At 44.1% G+C, this 20,200-nt stretch overlaps 1 protein-coding gene across 1 annotated transcript in view; it reads right to left on the bottom strand.

Annotated features, from left to right (window-relative positions):
* Nucleotides 1–20,200, bottom strand: part of NR6A1 (nuclear receptor subfamily 6 group A member 1) — a 1,113,214-nt gene that overhangs the window by 477,384 nt on the left and 615,630 nt on the right. Inside the window, exon 5 of the mRNA XM_044058823.1 lies at nucleotides 10,411–10,638. Within this exon, the coding sequence (XP_043914758.1) occupies nucleotides 10,411–10,638 (228 nt within the window). The remainder of the gene's footprint in view (nucleotides 1–10,410; nucleotides 10,639–20,200) is intronic.

Below are 20,200 nucleotides of genomic sequence, written 5' to 3'. Positions count from 1 at the left end.
TCCTATCCACTTTGAAATGGTCTGCTTTGAAATAGCCTTTCCCTGTGATCCTGCCGCATATGCTACAAACAATTGCTCAGTTTTCCTGAAAGCTTTTGTTTTGTCCAAGTAGAAACGTAACTGTCTGTGTATGTCCAATAAATGCAGAAGTCTCTCCCCTTTATTCTGGGGATTTGGATAAAAAGTTGGCAAGTGAATAGTTTGGTTAAGAGCCACACTGGATACCACCTTTGCCATAAATGAAGGGTTTGTTCTTAAAGAAACACCGTCTTGGTGAAAAATGATGAAAGGCTCCACTGCCATTAGTGCCTGTAACTCTGAGACTCTTCGTGCTGAGGTTATTGCCAGAAGCAGAGCAGTTTTCCATGACACATTTTAATTCTGCTGAATTGGCTGGATCAAAAGGAGGTAAGGTTAGTTTTTCCAAGACAAAATTGAGGTCCCAAGTTGGTGTTGGTGCTCTCTGGGGCGGTCTTATGTTTTTAGCCCCTCTGAGGTACTGTTTTAGCAATGGATGAGAGAAAATAGGAGGATCTGTGCTGTAATGAGCCGAGATGGCAGAGGCGTGGATCTCAATGGATGAAAAGGATAGGCCTTTGTCCAGCATCTCAGTTAAGTATTGTAATATCCGAGGAATATTTGGGACAAGAGGGTCAAAGTTTTAAGCCTGGTTCCAGGCACAGAATCTCTTCCACTTTTCTGAATAGGATTTCCTGGTGCTAGGCCTCCTGGCCTCCAAAATGACATCCATAACAACTTTAGAGAGAGGTGTTGTCTTCTTGACTAAGGAATCTGCCATGCAGCCAGGTTTAAGGTTTTGAGCTGGCTGTGCAGGATCCAATTGTTTTGTTGAGTCAGAAGATACGGAATTTGAGGTAAAATCCATGGTGGGCCTTGAGCTAAGTTCTTTAAGATTGGGTACCAGTGCTGGCATGGCCAGTCTGGGGCAATCAGGATAATTTTTGGCTTTTCTTGTCTGGCTTTTAGGAGTACCTTTGAAAGGAGAGGCAGTGGTGGGAAGGCATAAACATTTAGGCTTTTCCAGCTGAACGAGAGAGCAACCACTTTCCATGCTTGGGTGTGGTAAGTCCTTGTGCAGAAATTCTGTAGTTGTCAATTCATTGGGGAGGCAAAAAGATCTATGTCTGGGCTCCCCCATTTTTGTGTTATCATGCTGAATACTTCTGGATTTAATTTCCACTCGTGAGGATCCATGATGTTTCTGCTTAAGTCGTCTGCCAGAGTATTTGTCTTTCCTGGCAGGAATTGTGCTTGCAGATGAACTTGATAGGTTAGAGCGGTGTTCCACAAGGTCATGGCTTGTCTGCAGAGGGGATAAGAATGAGTGCCCCCTTGCTTGTTTATGTACCACATAACTGTGGTGTTGTCTGTCTTTAGTAATAGTTGTCCTGGATGCAGAAGGTCCTCAAAAGCTGTTGCATCATTTTGTACAGCTAGCATCTCTATACCTCTTCTGCATTAACACCAAATAAAATATCCTGCTGTAAAGGAGCATCCAATAATTTTGCCTTCACATGATCAGGTAAACCTTGTTCTTTTAACCAAGCATGCCTTCGTATCACAGATCCTGTAACTGCTGCTCTACAAGAAGCCTCTAATGAATCAAAACCACATTGCAGAGTACGTTTTCCCACTTGTTCAGCTGCATGCAATAAATCCTGCATTTCCTTATAATCAGGATGTTCTGAACTTGTAAGCATTTGCTGTTTTAACAGAGACATTAAATGTTGTTGGTATTTAAGCATGTGCAACTGGCAATTTAAAGCCCTCGCTGCTAAAGTTGCAGAAGTGTAAACTTTCTTCCCCCATCTGTCTAATGCTCTAGAATCCCTGTCAGAGGGAACTGGATTTTTAGCTGTGGAAGCCTTTACCCCTTTGGGACCATGGGGAATAGTTTCTGGGTCAGCAACAGGGTTTTTATAAAGAAATTTGTGAGAGTCAGGGACTCTGTAGTACCTATCTGGCTTGACTGGAGCACAGGGCAAAGAATCACTATTTAAACTGGATTCAGAGAACACATCATCCACAATATCTAACACTGGCGGAATAGCAAGGGGCCTGTGCTGAGGCAATAAAAGAAAGTCTCTGAGCCTTTTCTTGGATTCTGAGTAATCCTGGCCCTCCCAATGGAAATGCTCCCTCATGGTATGTAAAGTTTCCCCAAAACAGTAATCCTCAGGAGGAGAGGCTGAAGGAATTGATTCTTCAGCATCAGAGTCCTTATAGGGGGGTAAAGAGTATCCCTGGTCTGAAGAGGAATCAGAAGAAATGGAAACCTGGTCAGAGGAATCATAGTCTGTATCCTGCCTAGGCCTTTTATCAGGAGGGGGATGGGAACCCTTGAGTCTTTAATGGGGTTTTAGACTTGGCTGTAGATTTGATGGTAAGCTGTGAAGGTCTGAAAACACCCTCAGAAACCGATGCCTGCTCAGTGGCTCCAGACCCATCTGAGGGGTTAGTTTCCATAGGCCCAATACCCTGAGTTTCCAGAGGCCTAGACATCTCCACGTGGGAGTCGGAGGCAGCCTGTGGCTCTGAGGTAGCGGGTGTCAGGGGCTGCGAAAGCACCTCACTGAGAACCGGCGACTGGCCTAGAAGAGGCTTCATAGTCAGTTTTGCGCCTCGGATGCCTATCCTTATCCTTGTCTTTGTGGTTTTTTTTGTATTCCGGTCGTCGGTTGTTCCGACGGCATGGTATAATTGAACCTTCGGCCAAAGTAATGGCGAGCAAAGTCAAACCGATGTTTTAATAGTGCGCTTGTTAAATCTTGCACAAAACCGACAACTAGTGACGTCGTGGTCTGGGCCTGGGCATGGAATACAGTAAGAATGAAAATCCTTATGAGGTATTTGCTTCCCACAAGAAATACAATTATTAACTTTTACTGACATCGGTCTGAGGTAAGAAAAAGTTTCCCCAACGGGGTACTTAGCTTTATTGTAGACTTCGGTTCTGAAATTCGAATTGAAAATCTCAGATGTCGGCCGACCAACACTTGTGAACTGCTTTTGCTTCGGGCACCGCACGGCAAGAAAGACTGAAGAAAATGGTGTCGGCTGCATCTTATATACACCTGGCGCACTGACGTCAGAGAAGAAGCGACAGCAACCGACGCAGGACCAAGACTTTGGAACTCTGGCCGACTGCGGGACCGCCTGACGGCAGGATAACCCAAATGTAATGACTGCAGCAGTGAAACATGATGAACATCTACCTGTTGCAAGTTTAGCTTTATGCAAAGCCTTTCTGTGACACTGGTTAAAGTCCTAAACACTGGCTTCATAGGTAAATTTTACAAACAAATCATTTGCTGCTATACAGGGCAGTGCTAACCGCCACTGCACAGTGAGCAGTGCTGCACAAACTCTCCTAATTTATAGAAGACAGGAAAAAAATTCTCTGCACCCTCTGGCTATTAAATGACTAAACTTTGAGCTTCCTAGAGTGCTTCCCAACTCAGAGAGACCAGCCACAAGATGGAAGATCCTGGAATTTCTTAATGTAAAAGCACAGCAAAAGTAGCTGTCAAGGTCATATTAACACCAAACATCCAAGTCTATAATAAGCCCTCTGACTGAAGAAGGAAATTCACCTTAAGCCTCTCTGTGTGCTTCCCAACTTCGACAGACCAAGCTACCTTTCTAGTGCCACTAGAATTGCAGGCCCAGTCTTCTTAATGTAAAAACACACTTCACTTAGTAAAAAGGGAATAGGTACCAGAAACAAATCTAACAACTAGCTGCAAGTAATTACAAAGTGATTCAGAGGCAGACAAAGTCAACAATGAGGAACACACCAGCACACTTTAAGGCAATTTCAAAGTACACCAACTGTCTAAGGGGAAGGCCTTCCCAATTTCCTCTGTCAGTACCCAGTGAGATGAGCAGAGAAGAAAAGATGGGGAGGAGCTTCCAGGGACAGATATACAGAATATGAGACTGGGAGGAGCTTCCAAGGTCAGATATACACTAGGGATGGGCAGCTCAAAAGCCTCCAAGTTTAAAAGCACAAAAGGAAAAGGGAGGTTGAGAAAAATCCAGGAGAGCAATAGTCAAAATGCAATAAAAAGATAGCCCAGTCAGAAATAAATTAAACACCTAGGCAGAGCAAAGAAAGCACTTTAAAATACTATAAAGCGCAGCAACTGTAAAAATGTCTTCAATTAACAGCTTTAAAGTACAGTTGTGTACACTTACCATAAATGTAGATGTTTGAGTGTATTCACTGTTGCAGTCATTACATTTGGGTTAGCCAGCCTGATTAACAAAGTCTTGGGCCCTGTGTCAGATGCTGTCCCTTCTTCCATGGTGTCAGGTTGTCAGGGATATAAAACATGCAGTCAATGCCATTACATCAGTTTTTCTTGCCCCAGATATCAGGTGCCTCCCTAATGTGAAGCAATTAAATTTATAATTACAAGAATAGACCTCTAACAAAAAAGCAAATACACGTAAAAGCTTTTTGAGCATAGTAAGGGAGAGTAGAGGTATAGCCAAAAGAAGAAAGGGGGCTGGAGAGAGGGTAACCAGGACTGCAACAGTGAATACACTCAAACATTTACATTTATGGTAACTGTACACAACTGTGCTATGTTCTTCGTGTTTCACTGTTGCAGTCATTACATTTGGGTAGATATTCCCAAAGCTAAGGTTGGGAGGAGGAATTTAAATAGAACTAGGACCAGTTATAAAGCCTTGCAGGACTGCAGTGGCAAACCTAGCTCTGGATTTAGAGAAGATTGGCAAAGGATAATGCTTGGTGAAAGTATGTACAGAACTCCAGGTAGCAGCTTCTAGGATGTCCCTGGTAGGGATGCCCCTGAGAAAGGCTGTGGAGGTAGATGCAGTCCTGGTTGAATGGGGTCTGATGTCCTGTGGGATAGGTTTTCCATGGTGCTTATAGCAGAAGTGAATGCAATGGCCTATCCATTTGGAGATGATTCACTTTGAAATAGCTTTCCCCTCTGTCCCTGCAGCAAATGCCACCAGCAGTTGTTCAGATTTCTTTTGAGGTTTAGACGTGTCCAAGTAGAATCTAAGTTGTCTGTGCACATCTAATGGGTGCAGTATCCGTTCCCCTTTGTTCTGTGGATTAGTAAAAAAGGTAGACAAATGAATGGACTGATTAAAGGCCATACTGGAAAACACTTTGGCATGAAAGAGGGATTGGTCCTGAGGGGCACCCTGTCCACATGAAAGATGATGAAAAGGCTCCACTGCCATAAGGGCCTGTAATTCAGATACCCTTCTTGCTGAAGTGATGGCTAAAAGGGAAGCTGTTTTCCAAGAAAGGAATTTTAAATCTGCAGTAGCAGCTGGCTCGAAACGAGGAATGGTGAGTTTCTCCAAGACAAAGTTAAGGTTACAGCCTGGAGTTGGAGCTCTCCTGGGTGGTCTTAAATTTTTGGCCCCTCTGAGGAACTGCTTGAGCAGTGGAAGAGAGAATAGGGGAGGTTGTGTGTTATAATGAGCTGAAATGGCTGAGGCATGAATTTTTATTGAGGAAAAAGACAGGCCCTTGTGAAGCATCTCAGTTAAGTATTGTAAAATCTGAGGTAAATTGAGCACTGCTGTGCTCATCCCTTGAGATTGGTTCCAGGCACAGAATCTTTTCCATTTTTCAGCATAAGATTTTCAGGCACAGAATCTTTTCCATTTTTCAGCATAAGATTTTCTAGTACTAAGCCACCTTGCCTCTAAAATGACATCCATCACTGGTTTACTAAGGGATGGTAAAGGAGAACTTAGGTAATTAGCCAGGCTGCTAGGTTCAGTGTTTGAAGCTGAGGGTGCAGAATCTGGTTCTCCTGCTGAGATAGCAGAGCAAGAGTCTGAGGCAGGTGCCATCAAAATCATCCTTGGTTTGTCTTGTTTGATCTTTAGTAGTATTTTGGAGAGCAGAGGCAGAGGAGGAAAGGCATAACTGATAGGTTTTTCCAGCTGAAGGACAGAGCATCCACTTTCCAAGCTTGTCTGTGGGGAGTCCTTGCACAAAATTTTTCCAATTGATAGTTCTGGGGGGAGGCAAACAGGTCTATATCTGGGTTCCCCCATTTGCTTGTCAAAATGCTGAAAATCCTTGATTCCAGTTTCCACTCGTGTGGGTCCATGAGTGTTCTGCTTGGTCCATCTGCCAGTGTATTTAGTTTTCCTGGCAGGAATTGAGGTTGTAGATGTACTTGGTAGCTCAAGGCTGTGTTCCACAATGCCATGGCGAGTCTGCAGAGGGGGTAAGAATGTGTACCCCCCCTGCTTGTTTATGTACCACATAACAGTGGTGTTATCCGTCTTTACCATTAATTGTCCTGGAAGAATGTGGTCCTTGAAGGCTGTCAGAGCATTCCGTACAGCTAACATTTCTTTATGTTTGATGTGAAGGTGCATTTGAACTGGGTTCCATTTGCCCTGAACACACTTCCCTGCCAGGTGCACCCCCCCCCCCCCATGCATAGTCTGATGAATCTGTTGTTAGGGTTTGAGCGGCAGGGGATAGTGTGAATTGTAGTCTCCTATTTTGGTGGCAGGCCTCTGCCCACCAAAGGAACTCTAGGCGTAGACAAGGAATGATAGGAATCATTGCTTCTAGATCCTGAGAATGTTGACACCATAGGCTTTTTAAGATACCATTGTAGTTTCCTCATATGCAGTCTTGCAAATGGAATTAGAAGAAGGCAGGAGGCCATGAACCCCAAGGCTTGTAGTATTTGCCTTGCAGATAGCAGGGTTTTTGTGACCACTTGTTTGAGGTAGATTGTCAACTGAATTTGTTTTTCTGGCGTGAGGAAAGCCATCTGGGAAGTTGTATTCAAGCTTGCTCCCAGGAATATAATTTCAGGTGTGATTTCTTTTCGTTTATGGTGTACCCCAGACAAGTTAGCACCCTCTGTACAAAAGCCAGATGATTCAAAAGTATGTCCTGGTTTTCTGCCTGAATTAGACAATCGTCCAGGTATTGGTATATTTGAATATTTATTTGCCTGCAAAATGCAAAGACTGGAGCTAGGAACTTTGTGAATCCCCTGGGCACAGCAGATAAGCCAGAGGGCAGTGCAGAGAACTGATAAGTGCCTGTAGCCTGCTTTGAAGCGCAGGTATCTTCTGCAAGATTCCCTGATTGGGATGTGCAGGCATGCTTCCTTTAAATTTAGTGTTGCCAACCAGGCATCTTTGCTTAGCATAGGAAGCAACTGGTGAAGAGTCAGCATCTTGAATTTTGGAATCACCAAAAAGGTGTTTAGAGTAGGCAGGTCCAGGATAGGATGCCATGAATTGTCTTTTCTGGGTACCAGGAAAAATCTCGAATAGAAACCTTGTCCCTTTTTCTCTTCTGGTACCAAATGAATAGCCCCTATGCTTAAGAGAGAGAGTACTTGCTTTTGGGCCTCTGCCGACTGCTTTGGAGGTAGATTTGGCCAACCGCTTGGAGTTGGTGACATGTGGAAGTGAAATCTGTATCCCTGGGACACCACGTTTAAAACCCATTTGGCCTGGGTAATGAGTCCCCAGTTCTTTGCATGAAGTGCAATATTTCCCCCCCCAAAGGGGCAGTCAGTTGAGAAGTGCTTGGAAGTTTTAAAAAGTATTTTTTGAGACGGTTTACCATAGGGGGGAGTTTTATTACCCCCAAATTTGGAAGTGGAGGCCCCCCACTGCTTAGTCCAGTGCATCCCCTGGGACTGAAGCCTGGGTGCTCTGCTGGACCTGGGTTTGGACTGAGAAGGTCTGGAAGAGGCAGGAAAGGACCAATTCTTAGAAGGCCAATGCCTACTAAATCTTGAAGGTTGTACTTGTAAAATGTCTTTAACAGTTTGCATAGATTTGGCTTTTTCCTCCATCTTTTTAAGAACTTCTTCTGCTTTGTTGCCAAACAGGTGGCCCTGATTTAAGGGAGCATCCAGTAATTTTGCTTTAACATAATCTGGCAAGGATTGCTCCTTAAGCCAAGCATGCCTTCTAAGTACAGACCCAGTTACCGCAGCCCTGTAAGATGCCTCTAGTGAATTAAAACCACATTGCAATATATGTTTACCAACTTGTTCATCAGAATGCATAAAATCCTGTATATCCTTATTTTCAGCACAATCAGAAATCAACATCATTTTCTGTTTAAGCAATCCAATGATATGCAGATGCAGCTGATACTTTAGCATATGAAACTTGCAATTCAAGGCCCTAATGGCTGAAGTTGCAGAAGTATATACCTTCTTACCCAATCTATCCAGCACCCTAGAGTCTCTGTCAGAGGGGGTAGGATTTTTGGCAGTAGTAGCTGTAATGCCCTTGGGTCCCTCTGAAACAGTTTCAGGATCTACAGTAGGATTTTTGAAAAGGAACTTGTGAGAGTTAGGAACCCTGTATTATCTAGCAGGTTTTCTGGAAGCAGGAGGTAAAGAGTCAGGGGCCATGCCAGATTCCAAAAAAGCATCATCAACAATGTCCAATACAGGAGGTACAGCTAAAGGCCTGTGCTGGGGCAGGAGTAAGAAATCCCTAAGCCTCTTTTTAGAATCAGAGAAATCCTGACTTTCCCAATGAAAAAGCTCCCTGAGAATATGCAAGGTTTCACCAAAAGAGAAATCCTCTGCGGGGAAGCAGAGGGAATAGAGTCCTCAGCATCAGAATCCTCACAGGCAGATAAGGGTAAATCCTGGTCATCAGAGGAAACAGAAATTTCAGAATCCAAACTCAGTCCTAGGTCTCAGAGGGGGAAGGTTGGCTTCCTCTGATTAAAGTAATAAGGTCTTCAGTCATTCTTGTCATTTGTTCTTTAGGCATAGAGGCCTGACCATGCGGTCTGGGCTTCAGTTTTCTAGGCATGGTTCGAGTTTTAAGCCTTGAAGAAGAAGATGGTGCCAGTTTAATATGAAAGCCAGTAGGCCTGAATACACCCTCAGAAGCCGGTGCCTGCACAGCAGCTCCGGACCCATCCAAGGTAGAGACATCCACAGGTTCCACAGTTGAAGCATCTCGCGGTATACCGGACTCCAAATGGGTCTCAATAGAGGCCTGTGAATCTGAAGTAGTGGGTATCAGGGGCTGTGAAAGCGCCTCACTGAGTACCGGTAAACTGGGCGGTCTGTCCCTATCTTAATCTTTGCGTTTTTTCAGAATGTTGGTAGTCGGATGGCTTACCGAAGACATATCAGGATAATTGAACCAAGCACCAAAAAATTTAGAACTGCAAATATACCAACGACAGATAGTTCATGGTTTAAATAAGGCACAGCGACACCGAGGTACGTCGTGGTCAAGGCCTAGGCAAGGAATACAGTATGAAAGAAAATCTTTATGAAGTATTTGCTTTCCACTAGAAATGCAATTATTTACTTTTACTGACATCGGTTTAGAGCAAGAAAAAGTTTCCCCAACGGGGTACTTAGCTTTTAGTTGAAGACTTCTGTTCTGAAACTCGAAAACGAAAATTTCAGTCGTCGGCCAACTGGCACTTGCGAACTGCTTCTGCTTCGGGCACCGCACGGCAAGAAAGACTGATGTAATGGCGTCGACTGCATGTTTTATACCCCTGACATCACGGAAGAAGAGACAGCAACCGACGTAGGACCCAAGACTTTGTTAATCAGGCCGGCTGAGGGCTACCTGCAAGCAGATAACCGTAATGACTGCAACAGTGAAACATGAAGAACAGCTGGGAACTTAACGTTTTGAGAGTGTAATCAGTTGTCAGATGTTAAAAATTCCTTACAGTGAGGCATGTTGGGTGAACAAATGGCTGTAACTAAGGAAATTATTTTTTTGAGCTGGAACACAGGACTTGAAATGCCTATACATATGCCTATACATATTAAGGCCTTGTTAAGTTTATTTCCATTGGCTGCCAATACAGCAATTGCAAGAAACTGGAAATCAAAGTCTAAACCAACTGTATTTGATGTATATAAAAAAAATAGATCCGGAAGAGGGGTCTTTAGAAAAGGGAAGGAGCAAATTATATAGAAATAAAGAGAAATTGTTGGAGCAATACATGCAGAATAGTGCTCAGGAGGAGGAATTGAGCGAATTATGTAATGCTGGACTGATGATAATTATAAAGAAAGAAATAAAGGATATTTAATGTATAAAGTACGTAAAGTTAAAAACGTTAAATTTTTTTCTTTTTTGTTAAGGTACATTTGCCTATGTCTTAAGTGATAATTTAATACAAGTTTTTACATTTAATAAAGGTGTTAAAATTGCAACTTTAACAATTTCCTTCTGTATTTTACCAGAAAAAATGCATAACAAATTTTTGTTTAAAATAAAAAAAATATATATATTAAATGACATGTGACAATAAGCAGGTCTAATCCCATTCAGAAATGCTGACTGAACATATCCATGTTCCAGACAATGCACATAAATCAACTGAACTTCTTAAATGCTTCCACTTACCCGTCTTCGATAAGCATTGGAGTGCTAAGTGGATCAAGGTCTTCAGCCGCAACTAACTGACTGATTATCGTATGTGACTGGGGATCAAGACTTCGTGCCTGATGTGGCAACAGACCTGAATGAGCAGCATAACTAAAAAGGTGCGGCAGATACTGATAGTGCGATGACACCGGTGTCCCGATGTACTGATCCCTGAGTGCAGTGTATCCATTCAGCTCCACCGACCTACTGAAAGAGACAACATTTACCATTACAATACAGCTCAACAGGTTTGAACAAAACAAACCATTTGAGGGTGAAACTGACAAGAACTGACCACATTAAGCAATTATTCTCACTAAGGTAAAATTTATGGTGTTTGATATAGAATAAGTTCATCTAGGATACAAATGTCAGCAAGGTCAAAAGTGGAAAGGAAAAATTAGCCCAGCTGCTCAGTCAATAGACATCTCTATTTTTAGGCATGGCATTTCTCCCTAGGATCTGCAAAAGGAGATATACTGAAGACAATATTTAAAAGGTACTTAGATTAGAAACAATTTACATAACACAAGCTACTAATATCACATCAAATTTTAAAAAGAAAGTTTACTTCCAGAACACTGCTTGCACAGAGCCAAGTACATTTTTCTTACTTCATAACTAATCCTGGTTTACTTGCAGAACAATGAAAGTGGATTCCAGAAATACAGGTGTGTACAACAGGCATGGAGGGACACTGATGATTCTAAACCATTACATTTAGAGTAAAACTTTGTAATGTACAGTATTCTCGAACCAAATATTCTCAGACCAAACAGGTCTTTTATGACATCCAACAACAAACTGAGAATATGAGAGCCGAAATACACAGCAGAATGGTACAGGGCAATAAGAGTATTCAGGCACCTTACACACACATTTTGGGCTAAACTGGAAAAAATAAGAGCATGTGGGGGAGTGGGCTTCACACAAACTGGGCTTAACTACTCACTATCCATCAGGCAGTGCATCAGTCCCCACCTCAGTCTCTAGAAGTGGGTTCTTCAAGCTAGCATAATGCTCATACCAAATGTCAAAGTTCACATTCCCCAGCGGGAGACCCTAACTCTTGGGAATGGTAGAGAGGAACTCAACTTGATTGAGAATGGCTGACTGTATATGTTTGGTTTTCCCTCACATTTGTTTTTAGGGCCCATGTCTGCATCCACATCTGCCAAGTCCTGGTACAACAGTAAATCAAAGAACACACTGAGCTCCATTCTAAGAGTAGGTAACCCCCTTAGACTACCCCTAATTTCACTAGTGTGTAGTGACATCAGTGACGCTCATATATATGGGCTTCCAGTAGTACATCCGCACTTTGGATAATCTGCTAGAAACAGAAATCTTCTGAGCCACAGCCAGGCAGAAAATCCAATCACCTGCAGGGAAAGGTAAAGGAATATTTAAGCTGCACATTCCCACCCCCTGGCCAACTTCTTCAGTGTCCAAGCCCACTACTTAAACCCAAGTGTCATTGGACACAGTCAAAAAAATCCATCCCTGTGTACCTCTCAGTTTGCACATAACTCTATGCAAGAAGCAGTAGAGGACTGTTTGGATGGAAGAAAGCTTGCTCCAGGTGTGCGGGTGGTTTTGCAGTCCATAGAGCATGGGGAAAGAGGTCCTGCCTGCTGCAGGAAAATGAATGATATTGATTAATAATAAAATAAGGGGTACAGTAAAGCTTTCAGTTCCTACAAAATCAAGTTATACATACATACACCCACAGACACACACACAAATAAATATGGCTCCCTGACAAGTGTTTCTTTTATGTGACGATCCCCTCAATAATGAGTGCACAAGTGAAACTTCCAAAGTGAGAACAGTACATGGGAACAAAAAAGCATTTTTTTTACTGGGGGGGGGGGTGAGGCCTCTGCATCTTCCATACCCCAAGTGCAAGGCTGCACCAAAATGAAGAAAGAGGAAATTCATGTCAAAGTAACAGATAATGCATAGTGCTGCCAATATTTCCCTCAAGCTAATTTTGCACAAACTAGTTCCAGTGTTTCACTGAAGCAAAATTCTCACAGATTAGCTAAACAGGTTTTTGCAACTAATGCTGTCATAGCTTAAATTAAGCTACTTAGAGGAGTTTGCAAGAGTACAGTTTCTCTGAACTGACCTCTTAACTGCCTTTTCTCTGTATAACTTGTCAGCTACACTCTCAGGAAAGGTTAGCTGTGTAAAATCTTACCATAACAGTAGATGTCCTTCTCTTCTCTGTTGCAGTATTCTTTACATTAGGGAGATTGCATGCCAATGGTCAACATCGGCCAGTATACAAAAGACTTTAGTGCCTAAGGTATGTGGTAAACTGCATGTATTGAATCTAGGCCATGAAAGCGATGTATGCACACACCATCCTCCGAAATGAAAGCCCAGAGAGAACGCTTGAAAAATATGTATGTATGGCAGGTACATGCAAGGAAGAACAAATGCAGGGAGATGGAGGGTGGGACAGAAAGTACAGTTTTGTACCTACCATAAATGTAGATGTCCGATAGGCATGCATCTGCAGTCCTTACAAATGGGTTGTCCTGTCTTCAGGCAGCCCTTTGGTCGGCCGGATTCCAAAGTCTGGGTCTGGCCTCGGCTGGTGTCGCACTTCACCCGACGTCATAGCTGCAGTTCTTCGGGTATAAAGGCATCAGCCGACGCCATTTTCCTCAGTGTTTCTTGCCCCAGATGCCAGGTGCCCTCTAGGAAGGCTAAATTTGGATAAATGCAAATGGTTCCAAATAGTGGAGAGCAAACAAAAAATAAGCATGTATGTACATATATACAAACAAATACACCATAATAGATTCCCCCAGCTAGCTACAAAATGGGCAAATACCCTAGGAGTACCACAGAGGGGAAGGAGGGTGGGTAATCCTGACTGCAGATGCATGCCTATCGGACATCTACATTTATGGTAGGTACAAAACTGTACTATGTCCTTCAAGGATGCATCTGCAGTCCTTACAAATGGGTAGAATACCATAGCCAAACTGGGGAAGGAGGAGAAATAAGATTATGGTGTAGTTAAGATCCCTTGAAAAACAGCAGTGGCAAAACCTGCTCGGGATCTGGAGTATAAAGGTAAATTATAATGCTTGGCAAATGTATGCACGGAGCTCCAAGTAGCAGCCTCTAAAATGTCTTTGGTAGCCACTCCTCGTAAGAAAGCTGTGGTAGTGGCTGTAGCCCTTGTAGAGTGAGGCCTGATGTTTTCAGGAGTTTTCTTCCCATGGTAGGAGTAACAAAATCTAATGCAATTTCCTATCCACTTAGAGACTGTCTGTTTTGAAATTGCTTTTCCTTCCATTCCTGTCGCATATGCTACCAGTAGCTGGTCAGTCTTTCTATTGCTCTTGGTCCTGTCCAGGTAGTAACGTAATTGTCTATGTACATCCAAGGTATGCAACAGTCTTTCTCCCCTGTTCTGTGGGTTGGGGAAGAATGTAGGTAGGTGGATAGTTTGATTTAAAGATACCCTGGAGACCACCTTTGGCATAAAAGTAGGATTAGTTCTCATGGACACTATCCTGATGGAAGATCAGGAAGGGCTGTACTGCCATTAATGCCTGTAGCTCAGATACCCTTCTTGCTGAAGTGATTGCAAGCAGGAAAGCAGTTTTCCATGATAAGTACTGTAATTCTGCTGTTGCTGCTGGCTCGAAAGGAGGGAGTGTCAACTTTTCTAGCACAAAGTTCAAGTCCCATGCTGGCAATGGTGGCTTCCTAGGTGGCTTTACATTTTAATCCCTCTCAGAAACTGCCTGAGCAGAGGATGTGAGAAGACTGGAGGATCCAAGTTGTATGCTGCTGAAATAGCTGATGCATGAATCTTAATGGAAGAATAGGACAGGCCGTTGTGGAAGAGCTCTGCCAAGTATTCCAGGATGTTAGCTATGTTTACCAGTGACACATTCTCTCCTTTTGCAGTACTCCAAATGAGATATCTTTTCCATTTTGCTGAATAATTTTTCTTGTTGAGGGTCTGCGAGCCTCCAAGATAATGTCTTTAACCCTTTGAGATAAATCTGGGTTATTTGGTCTTATGCAATGTTCCAGGCAGCCAGCTGCAGTGTTTTCAGGTTTGGATGCAGGGTTTTGAAGTTGTTCTGTGTTAACAGCAAGGGAACTAGGGGCAGAGGCCATATTTGTTCCCGAGACATGCTCCTCAGTAATGGGTACCAATGTTGCCTTGGCCAGACTGGAGCTATCAGGATGATCCTTGGACGGTCTTCTTTGATCTTCAATAGCACCTTGTGCATCAAAGGAAGAGGTGGGAATGCATATGCTGTCAGGTTTTTCCAACTGAAAGATAGGAGTCCACTTTCCAAGCAAGTGGGTGGTACGTCCTTGTGCAGAATTTTTCAGTTGGTGATTGTGTGGGGATGCAAATAAGTCTATTTCTGGTAGTCCCCATTTCCCTGTAATGGTTTTGAAGATGTCCGGATGTAGCATCCATTCGTGGGCATCCGTGGTAGTTCTGCTTAGGATGTCTGCTAGTATATTTTCTTTTCCTGGCACAAAAATTGCTTGAAGCTGAATGTTGAAGCTCAGTGCCACATTCCAGAGGTCCATTGCCATCCGGCATAGAGGGTATGAATGTGTGCCTCCCTGTTTGTTGATGTACCACATAACTGTGGTGTTGTCCGTCCTTATCAGCAGTTGACCCTGTCGAAGAAATGGTCTGAATGCCTGAATTGCCAGTTTTACTGCCAGCATTTCCTTTTGATTTATGTGTAGGTGCAGCTGGTCTTGAGTCCATAAGCCTTGTATGCACTTGTCCAGCATGTGCGCCCCCCAACCGAGGTCTGAGGCGTCTGTTGTGATGGTCTGGCTTGGTTGAGTGCTGTGGAAGGGCAGTCCCTTGTTTGATTGACAGGCCTGAGCCCACCATTGGAATTCTTGTTTCAGGCATGGAATTATTGGAATTTGGGTTTCTAGGTTGTGCTTGTGCTGAGACCATAAATTCCTTAGGTACCACTGTAACTTCCTCATATGTAGTCTGGCATGTGGAATCAATATTATGCAGGATGTCATGTAACCGAGAGCTTGCAGGACTTTTCTTGCTGTTAGCTGGTTCTGCTTTGTTAATGCCATGAAGTAGAAAGGGAGTTGCTCCTGCTTTTCTACTGTCAGGAATGCCATTTGTTTTGTTGTGTCCAAATCTGCACCCAAGAAGGTTATCCTTTGGGATGGTATCAGCCTTGACTTTTTTATATTGACTGTGTATCCCAGGGCTTGTAGTAGATGAATGACCCTTTCCAAATCTTTTGTTAATTTGTTTTTGTTGTCCGCTTGTAACAGGCAGTCGTCCAGGTAAGGATAAATTTGAATTCCCTGAAGCCTGCAATGAGCAATTACTGATGCCAGGCATTTCGTGAATACTCTGGGCGCAGTAGATAAGCCAAAGGGCAATGCTGAGAATTGATAATGCTCTGATCCTGCAAGAAATCTGAGGTATCTTCTGCAATTTGGTCGTATGGGGACGTGCAGGTATGCCTCCTTGAGATCTAGAGTTACCAGCCAAGACTCCTTGCCCAGCATGGGAAGAAGCTGCTGTAGGATCAGCATTTTGAATTTTGGAACAATGAGGTATGTGTTTAAAGCGGACAGGTCGAGAATAGGTCTCCATTGGTTTTCTTTTCTTGGTACCAGGAAGAGTCTGGAGTAAAATCCTTGTCCTTGTTCCAGAGATGGTACCCTTTCTATAGCTCTCATCCTTAGTGAGTTATTTGTTCTAGAGCTTCTGTCTTCTGATTTGAAGGTAGGTTTGGCATTCCTCTCTTCCTTGGTAGAGTATGGAAGTGAAACCTGTAACCTTGGTCTATTGTCTGTAAAATCCATTTGTCTCCTGTGATGTAATGCCAGTTTACTGAAAATAAGGCTAGCTTCCCGCCTAAGGGTGCTTCTAGTTGTTCCCTGGTAGGCGGTGCCAGAGCCAAGTCACTGTGATTGTCCTGTGGAAGTGATGGTGGCTGGATCTGTGGCTGTAACTCGTTGGTTGTTAGCCTGCCACTGACGTCCCCTGTAGGCACCTCTGGATTGACCCCTGCCTCTTGAGCGCCTATTCCTGCCTCTCGGAGGTCTGGAGGTGTCTGGAAAGGACCAATTCTTGGAAGGCCAGTTCCTGCTAAACCTTGGAGGCTGGACCTGCAAGAAATCCTTGACTGTCTGGACAGATTTTGCTTTCTCTTCCACCTTCTTCAGCACCTGCTGTGCAGGGGAGCCAAACAAATTGAGCTTATCCATGGGAGCATCTAGGAGTTTTGATTTAACATGGTCTGGTAAGGACTGCTCTTTCAACCATGCATGTCTTCTGATCACTGTACCAGGCATGGCTGATCTAAAGGAAGCCTCCAGTGCATCATAGCCGCATTTTAAGGAATGATTACTGACCTGCTGAATGTTATGTACCATTTCCTGTACAGATTTTTTGTCTAATGGTTCATCCGAGGACAGTTTTTTAGTTAATTGGTCTAACACAAATTCCTGATACTGAATCATGTGGAATTGACAGTTCAAGGCCCTAGCTGAAAGAGTAGCAGAAGTGTAAACTTTTTTACCCCATCTCTCTAAGGCACTAGATTCCCTTTCAGAGGGAGGGTTTTGGTAGAAGAAGCTGCTACAGCCTTGGGTCCCTGGGAGATAGTTTCGGGGTCTGCAAAAGGGGCCTTATACAAATGATAATGTGTGTCCGGAACCCTGTAGTACCTATCGGGCTTAGCGGGGGCCGGAGGAAGAGAATCAGGAGCAGTACAAGCATCATTAAAAGCATCATCCACAACAGTAAGTACTGGAGGAATGGCTAAAGGCCTATGCTGTGGCAAATGCAAAAAGGTTCTAAGCCTTTTCCTAGAGTCTGAAAAATCCTGGCCCTGCCATTGAAATTGTTCCCTCATAGCACGCAAGGTTTCCCCAAAAGAAAATTCCTCAGGCGGAGAGGCAGAAGGAATGGAGTCTTCTGCATCAGAGTCCTTATAAGGAGAAAAGGGGCCCTCTGGAGGGTTTGAATTATCTGACTCATCAGAGGAGCCATCTGAAGAAACTGGCTCAGGGGTCCTCTTCTCTGGAGGTGGGTGAGAGGCCCTGTCTGGATGTGGTTGGGATCCCCGGATCAAAGAAATGAGATCCTCTGCTAGACTAAGCATTTGTGAACTGGAACTAGGCCTGTGAGAGGGGGTCTTAGCAGGCACAGATTTGGTAGTTTTTGCTGCTTTAGCCCTGGCAAAGGCCTTAATAGACATGGATGCAGGAGGCCTAGCAGCTCCACGTGCAGGGGAAGAAATATCCAAAGGGATAGTATCAGATAAATCCTGCGAACCTGCAAGAGCAGGTGGGATTTCAGTAGCAGATTCAGCCAGGCTGGATGAGGCCTCGGTAAGTGGTAAGCTTTCGGCCGAAGGAAGAACCGTGGACTCGGTTTCAGCCGAAACCGAGACACTCGCGGTTGGCTTAACCGCGGTTTCGGCCGAAACCGCGAACCGTGAGTGTCGGTCCTTTTCCTTGCGTTTTTTAGAAATTTGCGTAGTCGGAGTATCCGACGGCATAATGTAAGCAAAATCGGAGCCGAAAAACTCTTCAGCAAATTCCGACCGACGTCTAAGCGTCTGTCGGTTGAAAGAAGCACAGGCTAGACAAGCTGCTACGTCGTGGTCTGGGCCTAAACAAGGTAAGCAGTAAGAGTGGAAATCTTTATGAGGTATTTGTTTCCCACAAGTTACACAGTTATTCACTTTTTCTGACATCGGCTGAGGCAAGAAAGAGTCCCCAACGGGGTACTTAGCTTTTTAGAAGTCTTCGGTACTTGTAGTAGTAATCTCTGGTTCTGACCGACCGGCACTTGCGAACAGCTTCTGCTTCGGGCACCACGCGGCAAGAAAGACTGAGGAAAATGGCGTCGGCTGATGCCTTTATACCCGAAGAACTGCAGCTATGACGTCGGGTGAAGTGCGACACCAGCCGAGGCCAGACCCAGACTTTGGAATCCGGCCGACCGAAGGGCTGCCTGACGACAGGACAACCCATTTGTAAGGACTGCAGATGCATCCTTGAAGGACATCACTGCAAGAGAAAAGAGATGGACATCTAATGTTATGGTAAGATTTTACACAACTAATCTATGTCCTAGTCTGCTGTTGCAATATTCTTTACATTAGGGAGAATGCAAAAGCTGATGAGGAGAAGGAGAGGGAGGACCCAGGGGCAGATTAACTTTCTAGGAAGCAGTGGAGAATGGCCCTAGCAAAGCCTGCCCTGGATTTGGAGATGTTGTCTGGTTTGTAGTGATTGGTGAAAGTACGGACTGAAGACAAAGTAGCTGCCTCCAGAATGAAGTTGGTGTCCAACACTTTGAAGAACGTGCCAGATGAAGCAATGGCCCCTGTAGAGTGTGCCCTAACTGAGGAAGAGGGGATCTTTCCATTGTATTCATAGCAAAAGGAGATACATTTTGAAATCAAGTTGGAAATAATTTGCTTAGAGACTGGAAGCCCTAGGGTTCTAGGATAGAAGGGCGCAAACAGTTGGTCAGATTTCCTGATGTTCTTGGTTTTGTCAAGATAAAACCTAAGCTGTCTGTGTACATCTAGAGAGTGTAGAGCTCTTTCTCCACAGTTTTGGGGAAAAGGGAAGAAGGTAGGAAGATGAATAGCTTGGTTGCATCATTTACCACCTTAGGCATAAAGGAAGGGTTGGTGCGGAGGGAAACCCTGTCCTTATGGAACACTAAGAAAGGAAGGGAAGCCAAAATCTTTCTGGCAGAAGTGATCGTCAGTAGCAGGATTGTTTTCCAGGAGTAGAGTTTTAGAGAGGCAGAAGCTTCTGGCTTAAAGGGAGCCAGGGTCAGTTTTTCCAAGAAAAAGTTAAGATCCCACTGGGGTGGAAGTGGTCTCCTGGGATGTCTCATGGGAAGGATGCCCTTCAGGAATTGCTTAGCCTCAAACCTGGAAGCCAAGTGAGGTGAAAGAGGCAGACAGGAAGAGATGGCTAACATGCACTTTCACTGAAGAATATGTTAGGCCAGCATTCAGAAGCTCACACAGGTATGATAAGACTGTGGGGACATCCACTGTTTGTGGGCCCAGATTACGTGAGATACACCAGAATGAAAATCTTTTCCATTTCGATAAAAAAGATCTTCTAGTATTGGGTTTCCTGGCCTCCTGCAGTACCCTGTGCACGTCCTCTGAGAAAAGGTGGCTGTATGGAATCAAGGCCCTATCACCCACAGTGTCATCTGCAAAACTGATAGGCGAGGGTGAATGAGGGTCCCCTTGTGCTGGGCGAGTAGGTCCACTCTGTGGGGTAACTTGTGGAGACTGCCCTTGGCTAAATGCAGGAGTAAGGGGAAACAATGATGTCTTGGTCAAAAGAGGGTCACCAATAACATTTTTGGTCTGTCCTGCTGAATCTTCAGTAGGACTTTTGGAAAGAGAGACAGGGGAGGGAATGCATATAAGAACACCCCTTCTCCATGAAAAACTGAGCGTGTCCATTTTCTAGACCAGAGGGTGTGGGTCTCTGGCACAAAATTGAAGACGTTATTTGTTCATGGGACAGGAAAAGAGATCTACTTGTGGAATACCCCCATTGGTGGACAATGTCCAAAGAACACGCCCCTGTGAAGCATCCACTCGTGGGATTGTGTTTTGGACCTGCTCAATGTGTCTGTCAATAAATTCAAGCTGTAGGGAATGTACACTGCCTGAAGGGGGTGTCTGTAATTTGACCGCCAGCTTCCACACCTGCAGAGCTAGTCTACACA

Source organism: Protopterus annectens, chromosome 16.part0 (genome assembly GCF_019279795.1).
Source record: "Protopterus annectens isolate FY-2018-M chromosome 16.part0, PAN1.0, whole genome shotgun sequence".
NCBI classification, from domain to species: domain Eukaryota; kingdom Metazoa; phylum Chordata; order Ceratodontiformes; family Protopteridae; genus Protopterus; species Protopterus annectens.
The sequence above is the reverse complement of the archived record's forward strand: the minus strand, read 5'-3'. Positions and strand labels throughout refer to the sequence as shown.